This window comes from Lepidochelys olivacea, assembly GCF_965140295.1.
Source record: "Lepidochelys olivacea isolate rLepOli2 genome assembly, chromosome: 1".
Taxonomy (NCBI): Eukaryota; Metazoa; Chordata; order Testudines; family Cheloniidae; genus Lepidochelys; species Lepidochelys olivacea.
In genome coordinates, this window is record NC_140411.1 from 291660109 (window position 1) to 291679890 (window position 19782).

General features: G+C 44.4%; 1 protein-coding gene across 3 annotated transcripts in view; it reads right to left on the reverse strand.

Annotated features, from left to right (window-relative positions):
* RASSF3 (Ras association domain family member 3) overlaps positions 1 to 19782 on the reverse strand; it is a 169947-nt gene that overhangs the window by 70001 nt on the left and 80164 nt on the right. The window contains exon 1 of one of the 3 annotated variants that reach the window (XM_084639890.1): positions 3858 to 4094. The exons of the other annotated variants lie outside the window; for them this stretch is intronic. Within the exon in view, the coding sequence (XP_084496016.1) occupies positions 3858 to 3965 (108 nt within the window). The 5' untranslated portion in view covers positions 3966 to 4094. Of the gene's footprint in view, positions 1 to 3857; positions 4095 to 19782 lie in introns of those variants that run through there. 3 annotated transcript variants of the gene reach the window in all.

The window sequence follows — 19782 nt, forward strand, 5'->3', positions numbered from 1 at the left end:
TTAAGGTGGGAAAAGGAAAAAAAGGGAGACATAATAACCTGTTACGTTGTTTTTAAAGAACTCCACTGAAGACATTGCACTTTATAAAGATATAAAGAGGGGCCATTATGAGATTTTTAAACTTCTATCCCAGAAGTGGTTTCATTTAATTCCTCTTGTTATGCAACTTAATTCCTGTTGTTATGGTGGGCAGCCTATTAACTGCAGGAAAAAAATTCAATAGTCCACTAATTATACAGATTAACTGATCTTTGCTTCCAATTCCTTTCTCCCTGCCCCCTTAGCAACTTAAACATGACCTAAAGATCCAACGTGAGTGCTGATTTCTTTAGACAGACAAAAGAAGCCTGCAAGCCAGTACAATATGTCTCTCTGCATGCAAAGCTGTAAGCTAAAAGTTTTCACTCTTTCTTTTGGGTGGGTGTGTACAGAGAGGTGTAAAACAAAGTTAAGATGGAGCATTTAAATTGATTACATTTAAATATGAGTACCACTGGTTAGTCTTATGCGGGGGTGGGGGGGAGAAAGAACTGCAAAATTACAGCCTGTGCATTTGAAAAGAGACATAGGAACAGCAACTTGTAGCTGCCCGCTAGCTATCAGGGGATTTACCATGCCTTTTTGACTACGCCTCAAACCCAAACCAAAGTAACATCCTCATATATACACAAAGAGCCTTATTATGACAGCTTCCCTTCCAGGGAAAAGAATCTTTCAGTAGTCACATGACCATTGAAATCTCTGTTCGGTTAAACAAAAAAGGAGGACCAATGCAACTGATAATAAGCATAAGCTTTGTGAGTAGAAATATTTAGCTGAGTATTTCTGGGACTGCAGAGTCACGGATATAGCTGAATTCTATTTCAGGCTGCCCAATATCAAAGTCTCACTGTTTGTACTCTGTGACAACGTGTTGTTTCACTATCAAGCATCATTTCTGGATTAGACACTAGAAGTGCTACTAGGTGAAACATTTATTGCTGGTAAGAGCTTTAATGTTAGACACAAGGGCAAACACTGTCTAGCCTTACTCACGTGAATAGTCTTCAATGGGAAGACTCATATGAGCAGAGTTTTGCCTGGACATAGCTTGCAGGCACAAGGCCTACAACTGCTAACAACACAGGAGAGGAAGATGAACAGTGGTAAGAAGGAGTAGTAAGAAAGTGAAAAGAAATAAAAACAAAAGCCAAAACTACACTACAAAATTAAGTTGATCTAAATTATATCAACATACAGCCAACGCAGTAATTAAACCACTTTTGCATGTCCACACTCTGCTCCTCGTGTCGATGGTGCACGCCCGCACCAGGAGTGCCTCCACTGATTTAATGGTCAGTGTGGGGCATTGTGGGATGGCTTTGGAAAAGCCACAACATTTGATATAAGCAATGCAGTATCTACATTCAGACTGCATCGACTTAACTACTTCGACCTAACTCTCGTGGAGCTAGAGTTATTAAGTTGGTGCAGTGGGTGAATTACATTGGTGGGAGCTATATTTTAGTGTAGACACCTACAGAGTTACGTCGATGTAAGCTGCCTTACGTCAACCTAACTCTGTAGTGGGTGTAGCCCAGGCTTAAAAGGGAACATTTAAAAAAAAAAAAAGGGGGAGGGGGGAATGGAAGCAGAGCTCCACTAAGAAAAGACGCACAAAGAAACAATGGCTCATCAGTTTCCAAAGACAAGAAGAACCATCTCTTTGTTAGTCTCTAAGGTGCCACGAGTACTCCTTTTCTTTCTGCATCTCTAGAAAAGCCAACTCAGGCTTCGGGAAGCAGAAAGACTAATGAGGGAGGGCTGAATCCCCTGATTAAAGACAATCAAAAAAAGAGGAACAAAGTTTACTATGGAATGCTGGACCCCTATTTTGCATCTTTTGTGGGACACTGCATCTATTGAACATTTTTTAATTGAATCCTGGTACTGGTAGAGGTGGGTTGCTGCTGCTTCATTTTCAAACCTCCAAACTTGCAGTATTTTGAACTCATAAGACTAAGGTACACCTAGTTAATGAAATATCTATTTGATAATACGCCAGTACTGACCCTTTAGGAGAGTTTAAAAAAAAAACAAATAAAAGTACAGAGCCACACTACAACTAAAAGGAAAGCTGGAAACAGAAAACTGAGAGCATGATTACTCACTACCAGGAAATTGTGATTTTTATCTCAACACCCAGGCTCCATAACTTTGTTTTCACACTGAAGAATTTTGAGTTTATCTAAGTTTGTATAAGATTGTCCATTAGCCTGGTATCTGGTTGCCTGTCACAAAAAGTAAAACACAAAAGTATCCAAAAAAAAAATGTAAACTCCTAATCAAAATATTTGTTAAATTAAATTAATTATTAATCTAGTGTCAGTGTGCTCCCTCTCGGTAGCACTCTTACTTCTAAACCAGACCAGAGAGCTCAAGTCCCAGTTTTAACAAACATATCCAGCGTTATACTTGTTGAGCACTATTAGGGTCTGCGGCACTATTAAAACTTGTGTCCTTTCCCTACATGTATTGGATATTAAAGATTCCAAGACATTTCCCCAAGTGGAGTAAAGGAATGTTGGCCAGATCCTCTCTCAGTAAGCATTATTTCATATCCAGGCTGTGTGAATTGTTGCAGAGCACTTAATGATGCCACATTGCTATCCCAGCATCAGTATCTGAAGTGTCTGTAATGCACTTTGGGACATCTAAAGCATTGAAGTCAGTACACATAATCTATTTTTATTTCATTTCAATTCAATATACAGAAGAAAAATCTGCCATACTGCCATTTATAGAACATGCCTCCAGCACTAACACTAAAGAAAACAAGTTGTCAAGTCACACCTTAGTCTAACAGATCAGATTAAAAAGAGAACTGCAACACATTTAATACATTAACCGTTGAGATCCCATGTGCATACTGTTTCAAATTACTGATCATGGCTTATCTGTAACAGAATATTTGAAAACCTTTATTTCAGTATTTTATATCCATCTTAATCCAGAGGGGTAGAGGGTTTACTGGGAGGGAAGGGGTTGGGTTTGGAAGGGTGCAGAGGAGGTATCAGTGTTACCTCTAGAGAGGAGGATGGCTCATTACCACCTAAGGCGGAATAAGGAGACAGATGCTCCTGATCTCGGTGCCTGGAATATGTCACCCACTCTTGTCGGCTACCAGGCAATCCTGGAGCTGGGTTAACGCCTATTCAGATTTATTTGAGCATAAGCTTTTGTGAGCTACAGCTCAGTTCATCGGATGCAATCAGCTGTAGCTCACGAAAGCTCATGCTCAAATAAATTTGTTAGTCTCTAAAGTGCCACAAGTCCTCCTTTTCTTTTTGCGAATACAGACTAACACGGCTGCTATTCTGAAACCTATTCAGGTTTAGTGGCTGTTCCACTGCATCCATGCAACAATTACTAACAGGGCAGGACCGGACAGCGGGGTCGGACCCTGGCCCTGACCAGGGCGATGCGGATCAGGCTGTGCATGCACTATCCCAGCCTTTACACGGAGGAGCTTATTCCACAGCTCCCCTACAGAGCATTTTCTAAATCAGGGGGGTCCCAGTGAGGACCAAGGGCAAATATTCCCTGTCCCCACAGGGGGAAGGAGCTCCGCTGGGGTGGAAAAGACATCGGCAACTTCTGCGGCTGCCTCACAGCCGGGCCCGGGACACGTGGAGGCCTGAAATGAGGCAGCCGGGTGGGATCAGTGCCTGGCGAGCGGCTGGCCGGAGGCGGGCGGCAGCCGGGAGCGGGGCGAGCCAGGGCACAGCCCGAGGATCTGGGCCAGCCCGGCTGCACACGCTGCCCGCCCGCCGGGGGGAGCGGCCGGGGCTGCCCCGGCCCGGGGACGTTGCACTCACTTGCAGATCGGGCCTGGCTTTGGCCGGGGGCCTCCCGAAGAAGGAGGTGCGGGCGGTGAAGAACTCCTCGGACTCCTCCTCCTCCAGGCTGCTGTAGCCGCTGCTCATGCTGCTAGCCCAGGGCAGCGTCAGCGGCCGCCGCTGCTGTGGCAGGGGCCCGCAGGCGGAGACCCCCTTCCCTGCCGCCGCATGGGGGCCCGCTGCTCTCCCTCCCGAGGCCTCCGGGACGCGGGCGCAACAGCTGAGGCGGCTGCCGCAGCCGGCACCCGCCTGCCCAGCCTCCCTGCAGCACAAGTTCACACGGGGCAGCGCAGCCCAAAGGGGAGCTCCGGCTACGGCGCCGCCCTCGCCCCTGCCTCCTCCCCCGGCAGCAGGGACTGGCCTGGCGGCCGGCAGCGCCCCCGCCTCGCAGGAGGGGCCGGGTGGTGCAATGCAAACAGCCCGGAACCCCCCCGGCGCCTCTTCCGGCTCACCTGGGGCTGGGATGGACTTTAGTCCCCGAACAGCAGGTGAGCTGGGCGGAGGCACCGTCTCCTGCAGAGCCTGCCCTGAGCAGTTCGTTTCTCTGCGACGAACTCCACATCCAGCGCCCGCGCAAGCCTTTGTTATGGACACCTGGCCGCCCGGGGTGAGAGTGGGAGCGGTAACGCGGAAGGAAGAAGCCAGCGCAGTGGGAGGGCCAGTTTGATGGCTCAAAACCCCACAACTTCAGAGCGTTGATTACTTACGCTGTGCCAATAAGCTGCCAGCCAGGCACTTGAGCAGGAAAAGCGAAGACAGAGACCCTGCCCCTGTCTAAGAGCTGCTCTGCTCTCAAACTAGCACCAGGGCAACAAAAACCATTTTAACTCCCACTTCTTGTTATTTCGGGCCAAGTCTGGGTGTACAGATACTCTTCTTGGGAAACAGAAGTGGCTTATGTTTCTGTCTCTCTAATAGCCAGGGACCAACAGGGTTATAACAAAACTGCAAACCCAAAGCCTCTGACTACCAGATGCTGTGGGACTAGATGATGGATGGCTCCCTCAATTATTGCCCGGTTCTGTTTATTCCCTTTGAAGCATCTGGCATTGACCACTGTTCTTTTTGCGGATACAGACTTACACAGCTGCTACTCTGAAACCTGTCTAAAGCCAGCATATTGGGCGAGATAGGCCATTGGTCTGAGGCAGTATGGCCGTTCTTATGTAGCTTGTCCATTTTACATCAATTTAGTTTAAAGCAATTTTCCAATTTAAGCAAAATCAAACACTGTTATCGCCCAAGAAGAATGTCCACCCCCAGACTGACACTGTGGTAACAAAAGGTGTGAATTAAAACTGATTTAGCTATTTTGGGGCAAGTCTGTGCATACATCAACGCTCAGATGGGGGTAGGGTGTCTGTCTTCACACATCTTTAAAGTGTCGGGCATGCTATTGGCACAATATAAATGTCAATTAACTTAGAGTTTTGGGATCTTTGCACGAACAAACTGTATCATGTTCGTGGGGGTGGAGGGGCAGAAGGAGAGGCCCCGAGATAGGATAGCTGCTTCTGCTGGGCTGAGAGTACAGTTGGATAGGTTAACAATATTGCTGGGTGGGTTGAGGGAACCATTGCCGTGGCCCCTCGTAGCATGTATAACTATTTTACATTTGGGGACAATGTATACCTTCAGATCAGCGGCACTGCTATGGGTACCCGCATGGCCCCACAGTATGCCAACATTTTTATGGCTGATTTAGAACAACACTTCCTCAGCTCTTGTCCCCTAAAGCCCCTACTCTACTTGCGCTATATTGATGACATCTTCATCCTCTGGACCCAAGGAAAAGAAGCCCTTGAGGAATTCCACCATGATTTCAACAATTTCCATCCCACCATCAACCTCAGCCTGGTCCAGTCCACACAAGAGATCCACTTCCTGGACACTACGGTGCTAATAAACAATGGTCACATAAACACCACCCTATACCGGAAACCTACTGACCGCTATTCCTACCTGCATGCCTCCAGCTTTCACCCTGACCACACCACACGATCCATCGTCTACAGCCAAGCTCTGCGATACAACCGCATTTGCTCCAACCCCTCAGACAGAGACAAACACCTACAAGATCTCTGTCAAGCTTTCTTACAACTACAATACCCACCTGCGGAAGTGAAGAAACAGATTGATAGAGCCAGAAGAGTTCCCAGAAGTCACCTACTACAGGACAGGCCTAACAAAGAAAATAACAGAACGCCACTAGCCGTCGCCTTCAGCCCCCAACTAAAACCCCTCCAACGCATTATTAAGGATCTACAACCTATCCTGAAGGATGACCCAACACTCTCACAAATCTTGGGAGACAGGCCAGTCCTTGCCTACAGACAGCCCCGCAACCTGAAGCAAATACTCACCAGCAACCACATACCACACAACAGAACCACTAACCCAGGAACCTATCCTTGCAACAAAGCCCGTTGCCAACTGTGCCCACATATCTATTCAGGACACCATCACAGGGCCTAATAACATCAGCCACACTATCAGAGGCTCGTTCACCTGCACATCCACCAATGTGATATATGCCATCCTGTGCCAGCAATGCCCCTCTGCCATTTACATTGGTCAAACTGGACAGTCTCTACGTAAAAGAATAAATGGACACAAATCAGATGTCAAGAATTATAACATTCATAAACCAGTCGGAGAACACTTCAATCTCTCTGGTCACGCGATCACAGACATGAAGGTCACTTTCTTACAACAAAAAAACTTCAAATCCAGACTCCAGTGAGAAACTGTTGAATTGGAATTCATTTACAAATTGGATACTACTAATTTAGGCTTAAATAGAGACTGGGAGTGGCTAAGTCATTATGCAAGTCACTGGGAGTGGCTAAGTCATTATGCTATTTCCCCTTGTTTTTTCCTACCCTCCCCCCCCAGACGTTCTGGTTAAACTTGGATTTAAACTTGGAGAGTGGTCAGTTTGGATGAGCTATTGCCAGCAGGAGAGTGAGTTTGTGTGTGTGTTCGGGGGGGGGAGGGAGTGAGAAAGCCTGGATTTGTGCAGGAAATGGCCCACCTTGATTACCATGCACATTGTAGGGAGAGTGGTCACTTTGGATGAGCTATTACCAGCAGGAGAGTGAGTTTGTGTGTGTATGGGGGTGGGGGAATGAGAAAGCCTGGATTTGTGCAGGAAATGGCCCACCTTGATGATCACTTTAGATAAGCTATTACCAGCAGGACAGTGGGGTGGGAGGAAGTATTGTTTCATGGTCTCTGTGTGTATATAATGTCTTCTGCAGTTTCCATGGTATGCATCCGATGAAGTGAGCTGTAGCTCACGAAAGCTCATGCTCAAATAAATTGGTTAGTCTCTAAGGTGCCACAAGTACTCCTTTCTTTTTATCTTGGAAAGCTCAGTTTAAACATAGCATATTTTTCTATGGCAGAAGTGCTAGATGGTCAAGTGATTCCCAAGGTCAGATGGAATAAGTGTCACAGCCCATGTAATCAAACAGAACTCCTGCTAGTTTCTAACTGTTTGCTTAATGAACTGTCTTTACTAACCATATATTTTCTCCTGAACAATAGCAAATCATAATGTAATTATTGGGTCATATTCTAGAGTGCATTGGCTGTCAATTAGTCATAGAAAGAAAGAAACTAAATCTGCTGAGAAATAAGTCTGGCAATCCATTGTTGTGATCATTTGAGCAACCGGCAAGAGGACAATAGAGAACACATTTAAAAAAATTAAAACAGAATTTAATCCAAATAATACTACAGATGCCCACGTAAGATGACTTGTGAACAACATTATTTAAAAAAGCATAGTGTCTATAGAAATCTAATTTTAAAATAGGTTTTTAAACTACTGACTTTCTAGGGTCAAAATCAGTTAAAAAGTTTGAGAACCAAATAATACACCTATGACCAGAAACAGTAACAAGCATACAGTGTTCTGAAACAATGTTCTCATGAATAATCATTAACATAAAGCAACTGTAGGAAAAGATGAACTGCGTATAATATAGCTGCATGTATCTTATACAAAGAAAAAGATGCATATTTTCCATTATAGGTAGAGCTAACCTGCAGTCTTATACTTTCATCAAGGATTTTAAAGTTCACTTTATTGAAATGCAACACCAGGTTCAGCTTCATAAGAGCTGCACAGGTAAAGCTGAGGTTTTCCTTAAAACAGGAAAACAAAGGTGAACATTTTGACTAACCTGGCAAGGACTCTGAATTGTCAAACATCAATTCATGAAGTCAGATGTCTAATTTAATAAAGGTGAAGTGTTCTTAGAGTCTAGTGACTTCATTATGTAAACATTTTTTGTTTGCTTGTATTAAAGTATTTTATTCATCACTGATAAACTGTGGTGTTTACATCAGTTCCAGCAATAACTGTGTTGTGTTTGCTCTTGCTTTCTGTGTCATAAACAAGCGCCAGTCCTTTCTCTTGCTCAAAGCTGGAGTATGGGAAAGGTACTGGGCCCTTGAAAGCAAGGAAGTAAAAGATGGGGTGAGAAGTGGGCTTAGAGGGTCCTACAGCGTTTAAGAATGACTGAGCCTCTAGCTAAACAAAACAATCAGAAGGACAGCAGAGTTTTAAGCATGTACATGACTTTGACATTGAAGATAATAAGTCTGCTCTTGTGCTGCATCCTTAGATTCTGGGCTGCTCAAAGGTCCAAAACATCCCCTGGCAATCTCCCGAAAGCTATGTCACAGCCCATAATCTCCATATTGCAATGTCCTATAGGCCCACTCCCTCCCCAACTCTCCTGCACAATATCTATTCCAGGGCCTGTGAGGGGGAGTAGCATAGGACCACTTCTGGTGGCCCTATAGCATGCCTGTGTCAGCCTCACTTCAGTCCCCAGCAAAATCATGGAGCAGGTCCTCAAGGAATCCATTTTGAAGCACTTGGAGGAGAGGAAGGTGATCAGGAACAGTCAACATGGATTCACCAAGGGCATGTCATGCCTGACCAACCTGATTGCCTTCTATGATGAGATAGCTGGCTCTCTGGATATGGGGAAAGCGGTGGATGTGATATATCTTGACTTTAGCAAAGCTTTTGATACGGTCTCCCACAGTATTCTTGCTAGCAAGTTAAAGAAGTATGGATTGGACGAATGGACTGTAAAGTAGATAGAAAGCTGGCTAGACTGTTGGGCTCAACGGGTAGTGATCAACAGCTCGATGTCTAGTTGGCAGCTGGTATCAAGCGGAGTGCCCCAGGGGTCAGTCCTGGGGCCGGTTTTGTTCAACATCTTCATTAATGATCTGGATGATGGGATGAATTGCATCCTCAGCAAGTTCGCAGATGACACTAAACTGGGGGGAGAGGTAGATATGCTGGAAGGTAGGGATAGGGTCCCGAGTGACCTAGACAAATTGGAGGATTGGGCCAAAAGAAATCTGATGAGGTTCAACAAGGACAAATGCAGAGTCCTGCACTTAGGAAGGACCTGGGGATTACAGTGGACGAGAAGCTGGATATGAGTCAGCAATGTGCCTTTGTTGCCAAGAAGGCCAACGGCATATTGGGCTGTATTAGTAGGAGCATTGCCTGCAGATCGAGGGAAGTGATTATTCCCCTCTATTCGGCACTGGTGAGGCCACACCTGGAGTATTGTGTCCAGTTTTAGTCCCCCCACTATAGAAGGGATGTGGACAAATTGGAGAGAGTCCAGCAGAGGATAACAAAAATGATTAATGGGCTGGGGCACATGACTTACGAGGAGAGGCTGAGGGAACTGGGGTTATTTAGTCTGCAGAAGAGAAGAGTGAGGGGGGATTTGATAGCAGCCTTCAACTACCTGAAGGGGGGTTCCAAAGAGGCTAGAGCTAGGCTGTTCTCAGTGGTGGCAGATGACAGAACAAGAAGCAATGGTCTCAAGTTGCAGTGGGGGAGGTCTAGGTTGAATATTAGGAAAAACTATTTCACTAGTAGGCTGGTGAAGCACTGGAATGGGTTACCTAGGGAGGTGACGGAATCTCCGTCCTTAGAGGCTTTTAAGGCCCAGCTTGACAAAGCCCTGGCTGGGATTATTTAGTTGGTGTTGGTCCTGCTTTAAGCAGGGGATTGGACTAGATCTCCTGAGGTCTCTTCCAACCCTAATATTCTATGATTAAACTATAACAATGGTAGAGACTGTAACAATGTATGAGAAAATACAACTTTAAGGAAATTTATTCTATAATAATGTGTACTTAAAAACAAACAAAAGTTATTCTGCTTTTTACACTTTTTCTAATTGCTAACAGTAGGCAAGAGTATTTGGAGCAATAAAAATGAACCAGACCTTCTGTTTTAAGTACAGACACCACAACTGTAGAAGCTTGCATGCTTATGAATACCAGGAAAATGCCACTCCTAATATACTATAATTACAATTTGATTCCCAGAATCTCTCCTGAAGCCAGTAAATAAATAAATAAATGAGAGGTGGGACCTTCCAGTCAGGCAATCAAATCAGCAGTGTAATCTCTAAGGCAAAGAAAAAGAGATTCTCTTGTTACACTTTAGATGTGTCATTTTTTCTATTTTATTACAAACTTGCTTAGCAGTGCAGTGGAAACTTTCTAGGGGTCATCCACACTGCAGCTTGGAACTTAGAGTATTATTTTAATAAACAGTATTGGAAACTGTTGATTAACACAGTGACAAGAGAAGGGTGTATAACTTTTGATTGGACCTAACTTCCCACTCATCCTTTACCACCATCTTTAAAAAAAAAAAAAGTTTGAGGTCATCCTCTCAACCAATTTATGAAACAGAATCGCATCCTCAGAAGGAAATGATACTGTCACTATCCTGACATTGTCATCAACAACTCTGTATCTCTGTAATGTTGTGTTGAAAGTTATCCTGTGGAGGTCCTCCTGATAATCCTCTACTGAGAATACCTCCTGTACCTAGGTGGAGTAGGATATTCCTTATGATGCATTTTTTATGTTTGTTCATTTACAAAATTCAGTTTCCTAGTTGCTAACACAAATTAATGATAGTTTGCTGTACTTCTACAGCACAGCTATAAGGGCAGAATGTTCAGGACTTTCACTGAGACTTGGGTATCTTTGAAAATTGTGCCCTAATTCTAATTTTGCTTTAGCCAGGGCTCACCAACTCACGGCATATTTGGAAGCCAACATCTACAAATTTATTCCATCTCCTGTTCACCATACAAAAGTGTTCTCATCCCACCACATTTGGATGGTGAGTGCTACTGCCTCTATCCAAAGAAGATGAGGGTAGAAGTGGAGTGGACTAAGGAGGGTCAAAATGGTGTAAATACAATGAACAAATACACAAAGGAAGTATTAGGCCAAAGAAAAACCATATCAGATAGGTAACATGTTAAACAGAAAGTTTTAGGAAGAAAGAAAGTGCTGACAAAAGATGTATCAAGACACAGAAGGAAACATGGACATAGGAAAAAGCAAAGAAAGAAAATGGAAATATATTAAAATAAATTAAAGAGTGATGCATACAGTGTCTTGAACCCACATTTTAATGGATTTAAGATCAATTTCCTGGCTTTGAACTGATGGCAGGGGGCATACCCAAATCCCAAGTTTTGACCTACTCATACATTACTGATGATGTTCATCTTTTTAAAAAGCTGACAGGAATGTCTGAGATTGCTGTAAGAGTTCCCTTGTACTAGATTACCCGTTTTCTCCTGAGTCTTGTCTACAGTATTCATTGGTGGAGCGCCATTGGTGGGGAATTATGAACTCCAATTTTCTTAGCCTAGACTCATCCCTAGACAGCAGAAAAGAGCAGGGAAGAAAGGGAAAATGTCTTTACATTAATGAGTTGTCCAGCAGTGTAATGGCTTTAGCTCTGGTCAGGCACTGATGTAAGGAGGCTTCCTGCTTTTGTACAGCTCTGATTCTCCTTTACTTTCCACATAGCAATAGGCACTGCAGCAAGAACAGAGAACAAGAAAAACTCAACATTTTCACAAATTACATAGGTCAAGAGCCCGCCCCACTATCGGGGGGGTGGAGGGGCTAGGATGAGTTACTCTGGACTACCTCCTAGACAGAGCACATGGTGCTAGCAGCTTCTCCCCCACACCGGGATAACAGCCTTCTCCTACTGCTACCTACAGTGGTGTAGCTGTGCTGAAGTTTCAAGAGTTCAGACCTTGTGATGATGCAACAGAATTCACCTTTCCCTGAAAAGGCGCACCTCCCCTCTCCTGGAAATTATGTACAAAAGCTTACATCAAAAAAGAATACAGATTTCAGTGACAATCAGTCAAAAACTAGGAAATGCTAGATTTCCAGTTGCTTGTGCGTCTTTAATTCAGAATCAGCCCATCATGATTTAGTTTTTAATTACATGATCACATTCTGTTTTCCACAGGGCCCCGCCTCATTCAGTCTATAGGTACAGCCAAGGGGTCAATTTAAGGTTGCACTGGCATATGTAAATCTGGTGTTTCCTAATTTTTGACTGCATGTCTTTGCAACCTAAACATCATTGTTTTCACATATGCTTTTTCAAAGGAATAACTAATTGTTTAATTGTTAGCTCTATACTGTTAGATTTACAGAATTTGCAACATGTCTGAGTTAGGTGCCTTGTATTGCATTCCCTGCCTATAATTTTAAAATTGAAAAAAACACCTTAAAGTTTGATTTGTTTCACATATAATTCCCATGTTTTAAAACAGAAAGCATGGTCTTATTAATGTTAATATTTATATGATCCATATCTGTATTATGCTTTGAAGGTCACACCTCATTGATGAGAATGGGTTGGAGTACAGAGAATGTATAACTTTACTCTGGTTATAGTTGGCTGGAGACCAATTTTTCCCACCCATGTGTGGAATGAATTTTGTTGTGTCACACATCACATCACCTCCATATTGGTGCACATAACAAAATCCATGTGGTGGGGATGGGGCCTAGGGGTTCGGAGTGTGGGAGGGGGCTCCGGGCTGGGGCAGAAGGTTGGAGTGCAGGGGTGTGAGGGCTCTGGGTGGGGCCGGGGATGAGGGGCTCAAAACTGGGGTAGAGGGTGAGGGATGGGGGGGTTGCAGTACAGGATGGGGCTCTGGGGCTATGGCAGGGAGAGAGGACTCCCCTGCAGCTCTCCCCCACAGTAGCACCTGGGCTCAGGGTGGAAAAGGCACCTCTCCCCGCCATGGCAGCTCCAGGGCTGGGTTGCCAGGATAGGCCCTCCTCCCCCAGCGTCCAGGCCAGGGCTGGCTTCGGGCCGGGGAAGGGGTGTCCTGGCCGTGGCAGGTCCAGGCGCCCCAGCAGATTCAGGGTCAGGCTAGTTTGGGGCTAGGGGTGTAGCGCCCCTCCCTGGGCCACAGCAGGTCCCCAGGCGGGTTCTCTGAGCACCTGCATGGCGCTAAATAGGCTGCTGTGGGGCGGCGCAGCTTTCAGGGAACTTAGGTGGAGACAGGGGTTTTTTTGTTTTTGTTTTTTTAAGGCTGGGGTAACAGAACAGTACCATATATGTTTACATTGTGATGTGCATGTACGTTGGCAATTAAGATAAACAGTATTTAAAGTAAAAGCTCAGAATTTGCAGCTTATAGGAAGATCTGTGGAGAGGTCCCAATGTTTTCACACCACAATAGTTTCTAGTTCTGGATGTCCAACCAGTGGGGTTTTTTTTTTTGTTTTGATTGTTTTGAAGCTTGAGATGTCTGTAGACATCTCACCGAAACAATTTCAGCTGCAGCTTGGAAGCAGTTGGTGAGGAAGTGAGAATGTTCATTGGATATCCCAAAGGAGGCTAGGACTTAGGCTCTGCTAACAATAAAAACCTTAGTTGCAAGAGGAGCACACTCAGAAGGGAATTTTCAAATTGCTTGTAAGAATCTTTATCCAAATGTGTTCATGGAGAAACTCCAAAAGAAGTACTATTTACATTCACGAGTTTCAGAATTCAAATGTTTGAGTTCTGTGTCAAAAAAAAAAAAAGCGGGGGGGGGGGTGCTTTTTTTCTTTTAAACATACAATGGACAGTTTCTATTTCAGCACTGCATATCCAAAATGGCTGGATAGATTTTCCTCAAACTTTTTTTAAAAATTCACTGTTCAGCTAAGATCAAGTGTGGAAAATATTATACCCCAAAGGACAATTTTTTTTGAAGTCTGAATGAGTGAGAGCAGGCACTTCTAACTCAAATTGTTTCAAAGCCATATAAACTAACATTTCAGTATAAAAAAAAAGTTATGTTTTCCAGATGAAAGCTAACTGCCTTTAAAGGGGGAATTGTTGTATGTGAATTGCACTATAAAATTAAATAGGCACAAAAGTCTGCACTAACTAGCTGTTTACCTCTGTGTTTTACTACACCACATAAGTTATAATCAGAGGAAGGAAACTCATAGGAGGTCTGAAGGTTTTTAATTGTTCTAGAGTGCAGATGGTTTGAATCACTGTGAATTTACATAGCTCAAGATCAAAATGTAGAGTGCTAATAAATGCTTGAGTAAGTGATTTTAGCTTGTTTATACCTCTTCTGGGAAAGAGCTTTTCCAACCATTTTTAAGGGCTTTGTTAGTTACTTTGAAGAGCTCTGTGAAGTTTGAAAGCTTGTCTTTCACCAACATAAATTGGTCCAATAAGAGAGATGACCTCATCCACCTTGTCACTGTGAAAGTAGACATCGCCATAGCACAAAATGAAATTTAATGAGCAAAGATGCCAAAGACATTTTCTTTACTACTTGTACCACTGCAGTAGCAAGATTTGCAGTGGTAAATCTTGCTACTATATTTCCACACTGTTTGATTTAACGTACTTTCTTCTCCAGTTCCTGGCACTCTCATTGCCAGTATAAAACCAGGCTTTCTGCTGACATCTCTGCATCCATCACACTTGGTTCACAGTTTAAAAGTTTTCTTTACAACCACAGAGCTAAAGGCTTAATTTTAAAAAAGTAAGTGAGATTCCAGCAAACAAGATAGCAACTTGAGAGGTACCAGTACCATGTACCAGCTGAATGGAGCCCTACCCTGCTGGCTACCATCATGTGTTAATGATAGCAGTATTACCAATCCCAAACATTCAAAAAATCATGAGTCAGTCCTCAGAAAAAACAAAACCCACCCATCCCCACCTCCATGATTTGGCTTAAAAGTTTTTTCTTCTTTTGTGGTTGGACTTAAGTTCCAACTCTCCTAGAATGTTATTGGGGCAAGTTGTATGTCCCGGATATTAAGCAATCAATAAATGATTATCATGTGCATGTCCATTTGAGACCTTCAGAGTATTTCATGAAACATTCATTTGGCCTTGCAATACTGCTGTGAAGTATCTAAAGAAAAAAGAATACTGCATGCTCAGCTATTTACACAAAGCCATCTTGTTTGTGTTTGGACTTGAGTCCTCTAAAAATAATTTGTCACCCCTTGAAAGCTCAGTTTTTACATGAAAACTGAATTTCTTAGCAAACCCTACACAATTTTAATGAAAATATTTAGACCTTGTTGCAGCTTTAGTAGGGCTGTAGGTCTTACACAGAGTCTTACTTCCATCCTCATTCCAAAGCGTCCCTCTGTGTGCATTCTGTATGGACAAGTTCCTGATGTGGCCTTCTCTCTTGCCCGAGTACCTCTTCTTAGGGCAGCCTCTGGCTACAACATGGTTTAGAAGAGCTGCCTTCACTTGCATGTAGTCCTGATGAACTGCATCCAGGGCCCAGTAGGTGGAGGGGAGCTTCCTTACTTACTTATGGCCCCAGCTTTTGAAGTCACCGAACTCCCTTTTGAAGGTGACCAGAAAAAGTCTCCAGCTCATTCTCAGGCCGTTTTCTTCAGTGGTCCTGTCACTAAAGATGGTCTTGAGCCTGCATTAGCTAATCTCTTCATAGGCCTGCTTTTCCAAAGATGCTCAGCTGCTAGCTCCTCTCCAGGACCAACAGCATATACAATCCATGTGGCAGGTACTTTTCCTTCGTGGGAAATGTATTCACTCCATCTTCTTGTTGGGAGTGTGGTGCATTTACAATATCATCTGCCTAAAAACCATCTTTACAGGGTCCTTTTAAAATAGCTTCAGGGGCCAATGGCTGTGTATTCTTTGGTTCTAATTCTTCACGTGTAACATTCTAAGAGCCACATCCTCTTTCAGTGTAACACTGACAAGAGACTGCAAATGCCTGAGCCACCAGGTATCAGACTCTGCCAAAGTGAAACAGACAGATGGGAGTGGAGCAAATATTGAACTGTCTATAGCATCCTTGACAGCAGATTCTGCAGGGCACTTATCAAATTTATTTTCAGCACACTTCGCATTTTGGATGCAGCCATCTCCGACCATGGTGAAAATATGGGAGAGTGAGGGAGGGGAATGCTTTTGAAAAGAATCCATTTCCTAATCAAAACAAGAAGGAGGGTTTTCCCAAATCTGGCACTGACAGCCTATCTGTGACAGGGACATAATTCCTGGAAGTAACTAGAGTGAAACTGCCAAAACTAGAAGGGAGTTGGCAAAATTTAGCTTCCCCCTGCTTATTGTAGCCAAAAAACACAGGTGCCTTAAAAGAAATGAAAGTGCACGGAAGAGTGTAGAATGACCAGGAAATATTACTCTTGTAGCTTTTGCTATAACATAGCCTAATGGACTCTCTGTGAAATGCTGCTCTAGCACATAGTGTAACGGGTAGATGTCAGTTATTCTTAAAGTTACAAAGGTTTTGGGACGGGTGGGGTGCAGGCTTACATTCCTGACATAAGAGGTCTTGTGCCAACCAAGCCAACCTTCTGGCTGAGGAGGGAGGGGACAGGTTCCTTCCCCTCAGCCCATCAGTGCTCTGGGACTAAAGTATTCTAATCTGCAGCAGGCAAGCACAGTTTAAAGAGGAAATGAAGTTATTAACAGAGGAGCATTAAAAGTCAAATTATAATTAATAAATGCTTACCGTTTCCAGGTGAAATGCTGAACCTACTGACATCAATGGGAGTTTTGCCACAGGCATCAATGGAGTCAGGATTTCAACCTCATTAAGTGACATGTACAAAGTCTAGTGTAACTATATGCTCAGTTTGAAGCGTGAGTTTCAGGTGCTTCTAATTCACTTGTGTCTTCCAGAGACACTAGGGATTATTTCTGTCAGTTATTTCTGCTGATCCTAACCTCAGACATAATTAGCTATTGCAATATCACCACTCACAAAGGACAGGGTCAAAGACACCCCAGAATTGATACTCACTGGAAATTGCCCTATTTGTAATACCTTACGCTCAAGAATTTCCTCCCCCAAAATAAAATGTTTCTTTAACAGATACAATCAAAGCCTCTTCCAAGATAAATCATTCTACAGCAGTTCTTGAGTGAATCTTACGCATATCTAGATTTCCAATACAGTAAAAGCATACTTATGGCATAGATTAAGAAATAAATTTCAGAATATACCACTAACCATTTTTATAGTATTGTATATCTTCAGTATTAAACATACTATGAAAATTGTACCAAATGCTTTATAAAGAATAGTTAATCTTCACAATACTACTGTGAGGTAGGTAGATAGTAAGTATTGCTATCCCCACTTTCTATATAGGAAACAAACAGAGGTAATTACCACCATTTTTGAAATGTCTGCTAATTCTGTGTGCCTAACCCGAGACATGTTGAAGCAGGACTTGGGGAGGAGGAAGGGGAATCAGACCCAAGCTGTCTCAGGTTGAGCACCCAAAAAATGGAGGCACTCAAAATTAATGGGTGCTTCAGAAAATTGTGGCCTAAGTGACTTCTGAAGGCCACACAGTAAATCAGTGGTAGAACTAGGCCTACAAGCCTGGTCTCTCAACTCCTAGTATCATGCTCTAATCCAGGGGTCTCAAACACACGGCCCACGGGGTTATTTTCTGCAGCCCGCCAGCTCCCCGCAACCCCCCTGCCCCCCGAGCATTTACCGAGAGCAGCTCTGGCCCGGTGCACACCAGGGGAAGGGCAAGCTCTGGCGGTTCCCCATTCCCGGCCAATGGGAGCTTTGGGGGAGGTACCTGGAGGAGTGGCCAGGGCAATACACAGACCGCTGTTCCTCCCACCCCTCCCCCAGGTCCCGGCTGCTGCCCAGAGCCACGCAGGGGCAGGGCAGGCAGGCAGCCCAGTGCGTGGCAGGCTGGATCCGCCCCCTGAACCTCTACTGCACCCCGACCCCCTGCCCTGAGGCACCTGCCACACCCCTGCTGCACCCCAACCCCCTGCCCTGAGTCCCCTGCTGCACCCCGACCCCCTGCCCTGAGCCTCCTGACGCACCCTGTACTCCCTGGGGGCAGGGAGGGGGCGGAGTTGGGGCAGAGATTTCAGGGAAGGGATTGGAATGGGGGCAGGGAAGGGGTGGGAAGAGGCGGAGCAGGGGTGGGGCCTCACAGAAGGGGCAGAGTGGGGGCAGGGCCAGGGCAGCAGGGGTCAGTGGTGTGGCCCTCGGCCAATGTACTAGTTCTCATGTGGTCCTTGTGGTCATTTGAGTTTGAGATCCCTGCTCTAATCCCTACATCATTCCACTTCCAACAAATTGCTTCTTAATAATCATATGATCTTTCTGATTAGTTATATTTGTAGGCAGAGGAATCCTATAAAAAAAGATAATGATCGGGGGGGCAAGTAGAAAGAGGTTGAGGAGGGGAAAAAAAGGGTGGATAGTGTTAATGAGAAACACTACTTTATGAAGGAGCGGTGCTGAAAGCCACATTCTGGGAGGTGGAATAGGGGTAACAAGAGTCCTCTCCCCGCACCCCCAACTCAGAAGTCAGTCATTTGACTGCAAGTGATGGAATGCATTTTACATTACCCACTACCCATGCTGCCAAGTCCTCACCTTTTTAGCACCTATCTTGAGCAGAGCTAGCATGAGTCTGGCTACTCGGGCTAGGATGCCTGTTCCCAGCTACAGTGTAGACATACTGTAAGGCTATATTTTCACTGACAGAAAGTGTGTTTTTACTAAAGGATAATTAACCTATCCCACTTTAAAAATAAAGTGGCTTGTCTCCACTATGTTTTTATCATGACGTAAACTAGGCAGGGTCAGCCCTGGGTTGGGGGTATATAGTTGACATCACCTAGCTATCTCACAGTAAAAACTACAAGTAACTTATCACCACTTCGGATTTGCCAGATAACTATTGTGCATTAGTTATCTCAATGTTAAAAATATCTGTGTGTCTGTGAAGACAAAGCCTTAGAAGGGGCATGGCCATGACTCCACACACATCCAGCATGCTGGCAGGCAAAAACAGGTCAATACTAAGGGGAGCACAGGCTACACTTTTTCCAAAGGTATAGCAAGTACTTCTGCTGACCATACTCACTTCAGCACATCTGCAGGCAATATATCTTAAAACAAGAGTAATGCCTCTCTGCAGGATCAAGAAAAGGAGTACTTGTGGCACCTTAGAGACTAACAAATTTATTTGATGAAGTGAGCTGTAGCTCACGAAAGCTTGTGCTCAAATAAATTGGTTAGTCTCTAAGGTGCCACGAGTACTCCTTTTCTTTTTGCGAATACAGACAAACACGGCTGCTACTCTGAAACCTGTCTACAGGATCAGACATCACAGGTCTTTCCCCCTGCAGTTCTTCACTGGCTTATAGGGCTACTACTGATGTTCTGGAAGGGTTCGTGGGGTCCTCTCATTAAAGTTCTCCCAACAAACTGAAGGGAGGGTTAGGCTGTTTTTGCCTCCTGTCATGCAGCCCCCTGCAGTATCCACAGGAGGGAGACACACAAATGTCCAGTACTTCTGCACTCTTCCCGGAGCACTTTCTGGCTGCCAAGCAGCATGGCTTCAGGGACTCCCAAGCCAGCAGCTTCCCCAGAACTCACCCAAGAGAGATTTACAGATGCAGAGGAGGTTCACAGAGAAGCTGATACAGACTTACGATGCACACACTTTCCTCCAGATTCTCCATAAGTCTTAAGGACAGAGCAATGTGCATCCCCAT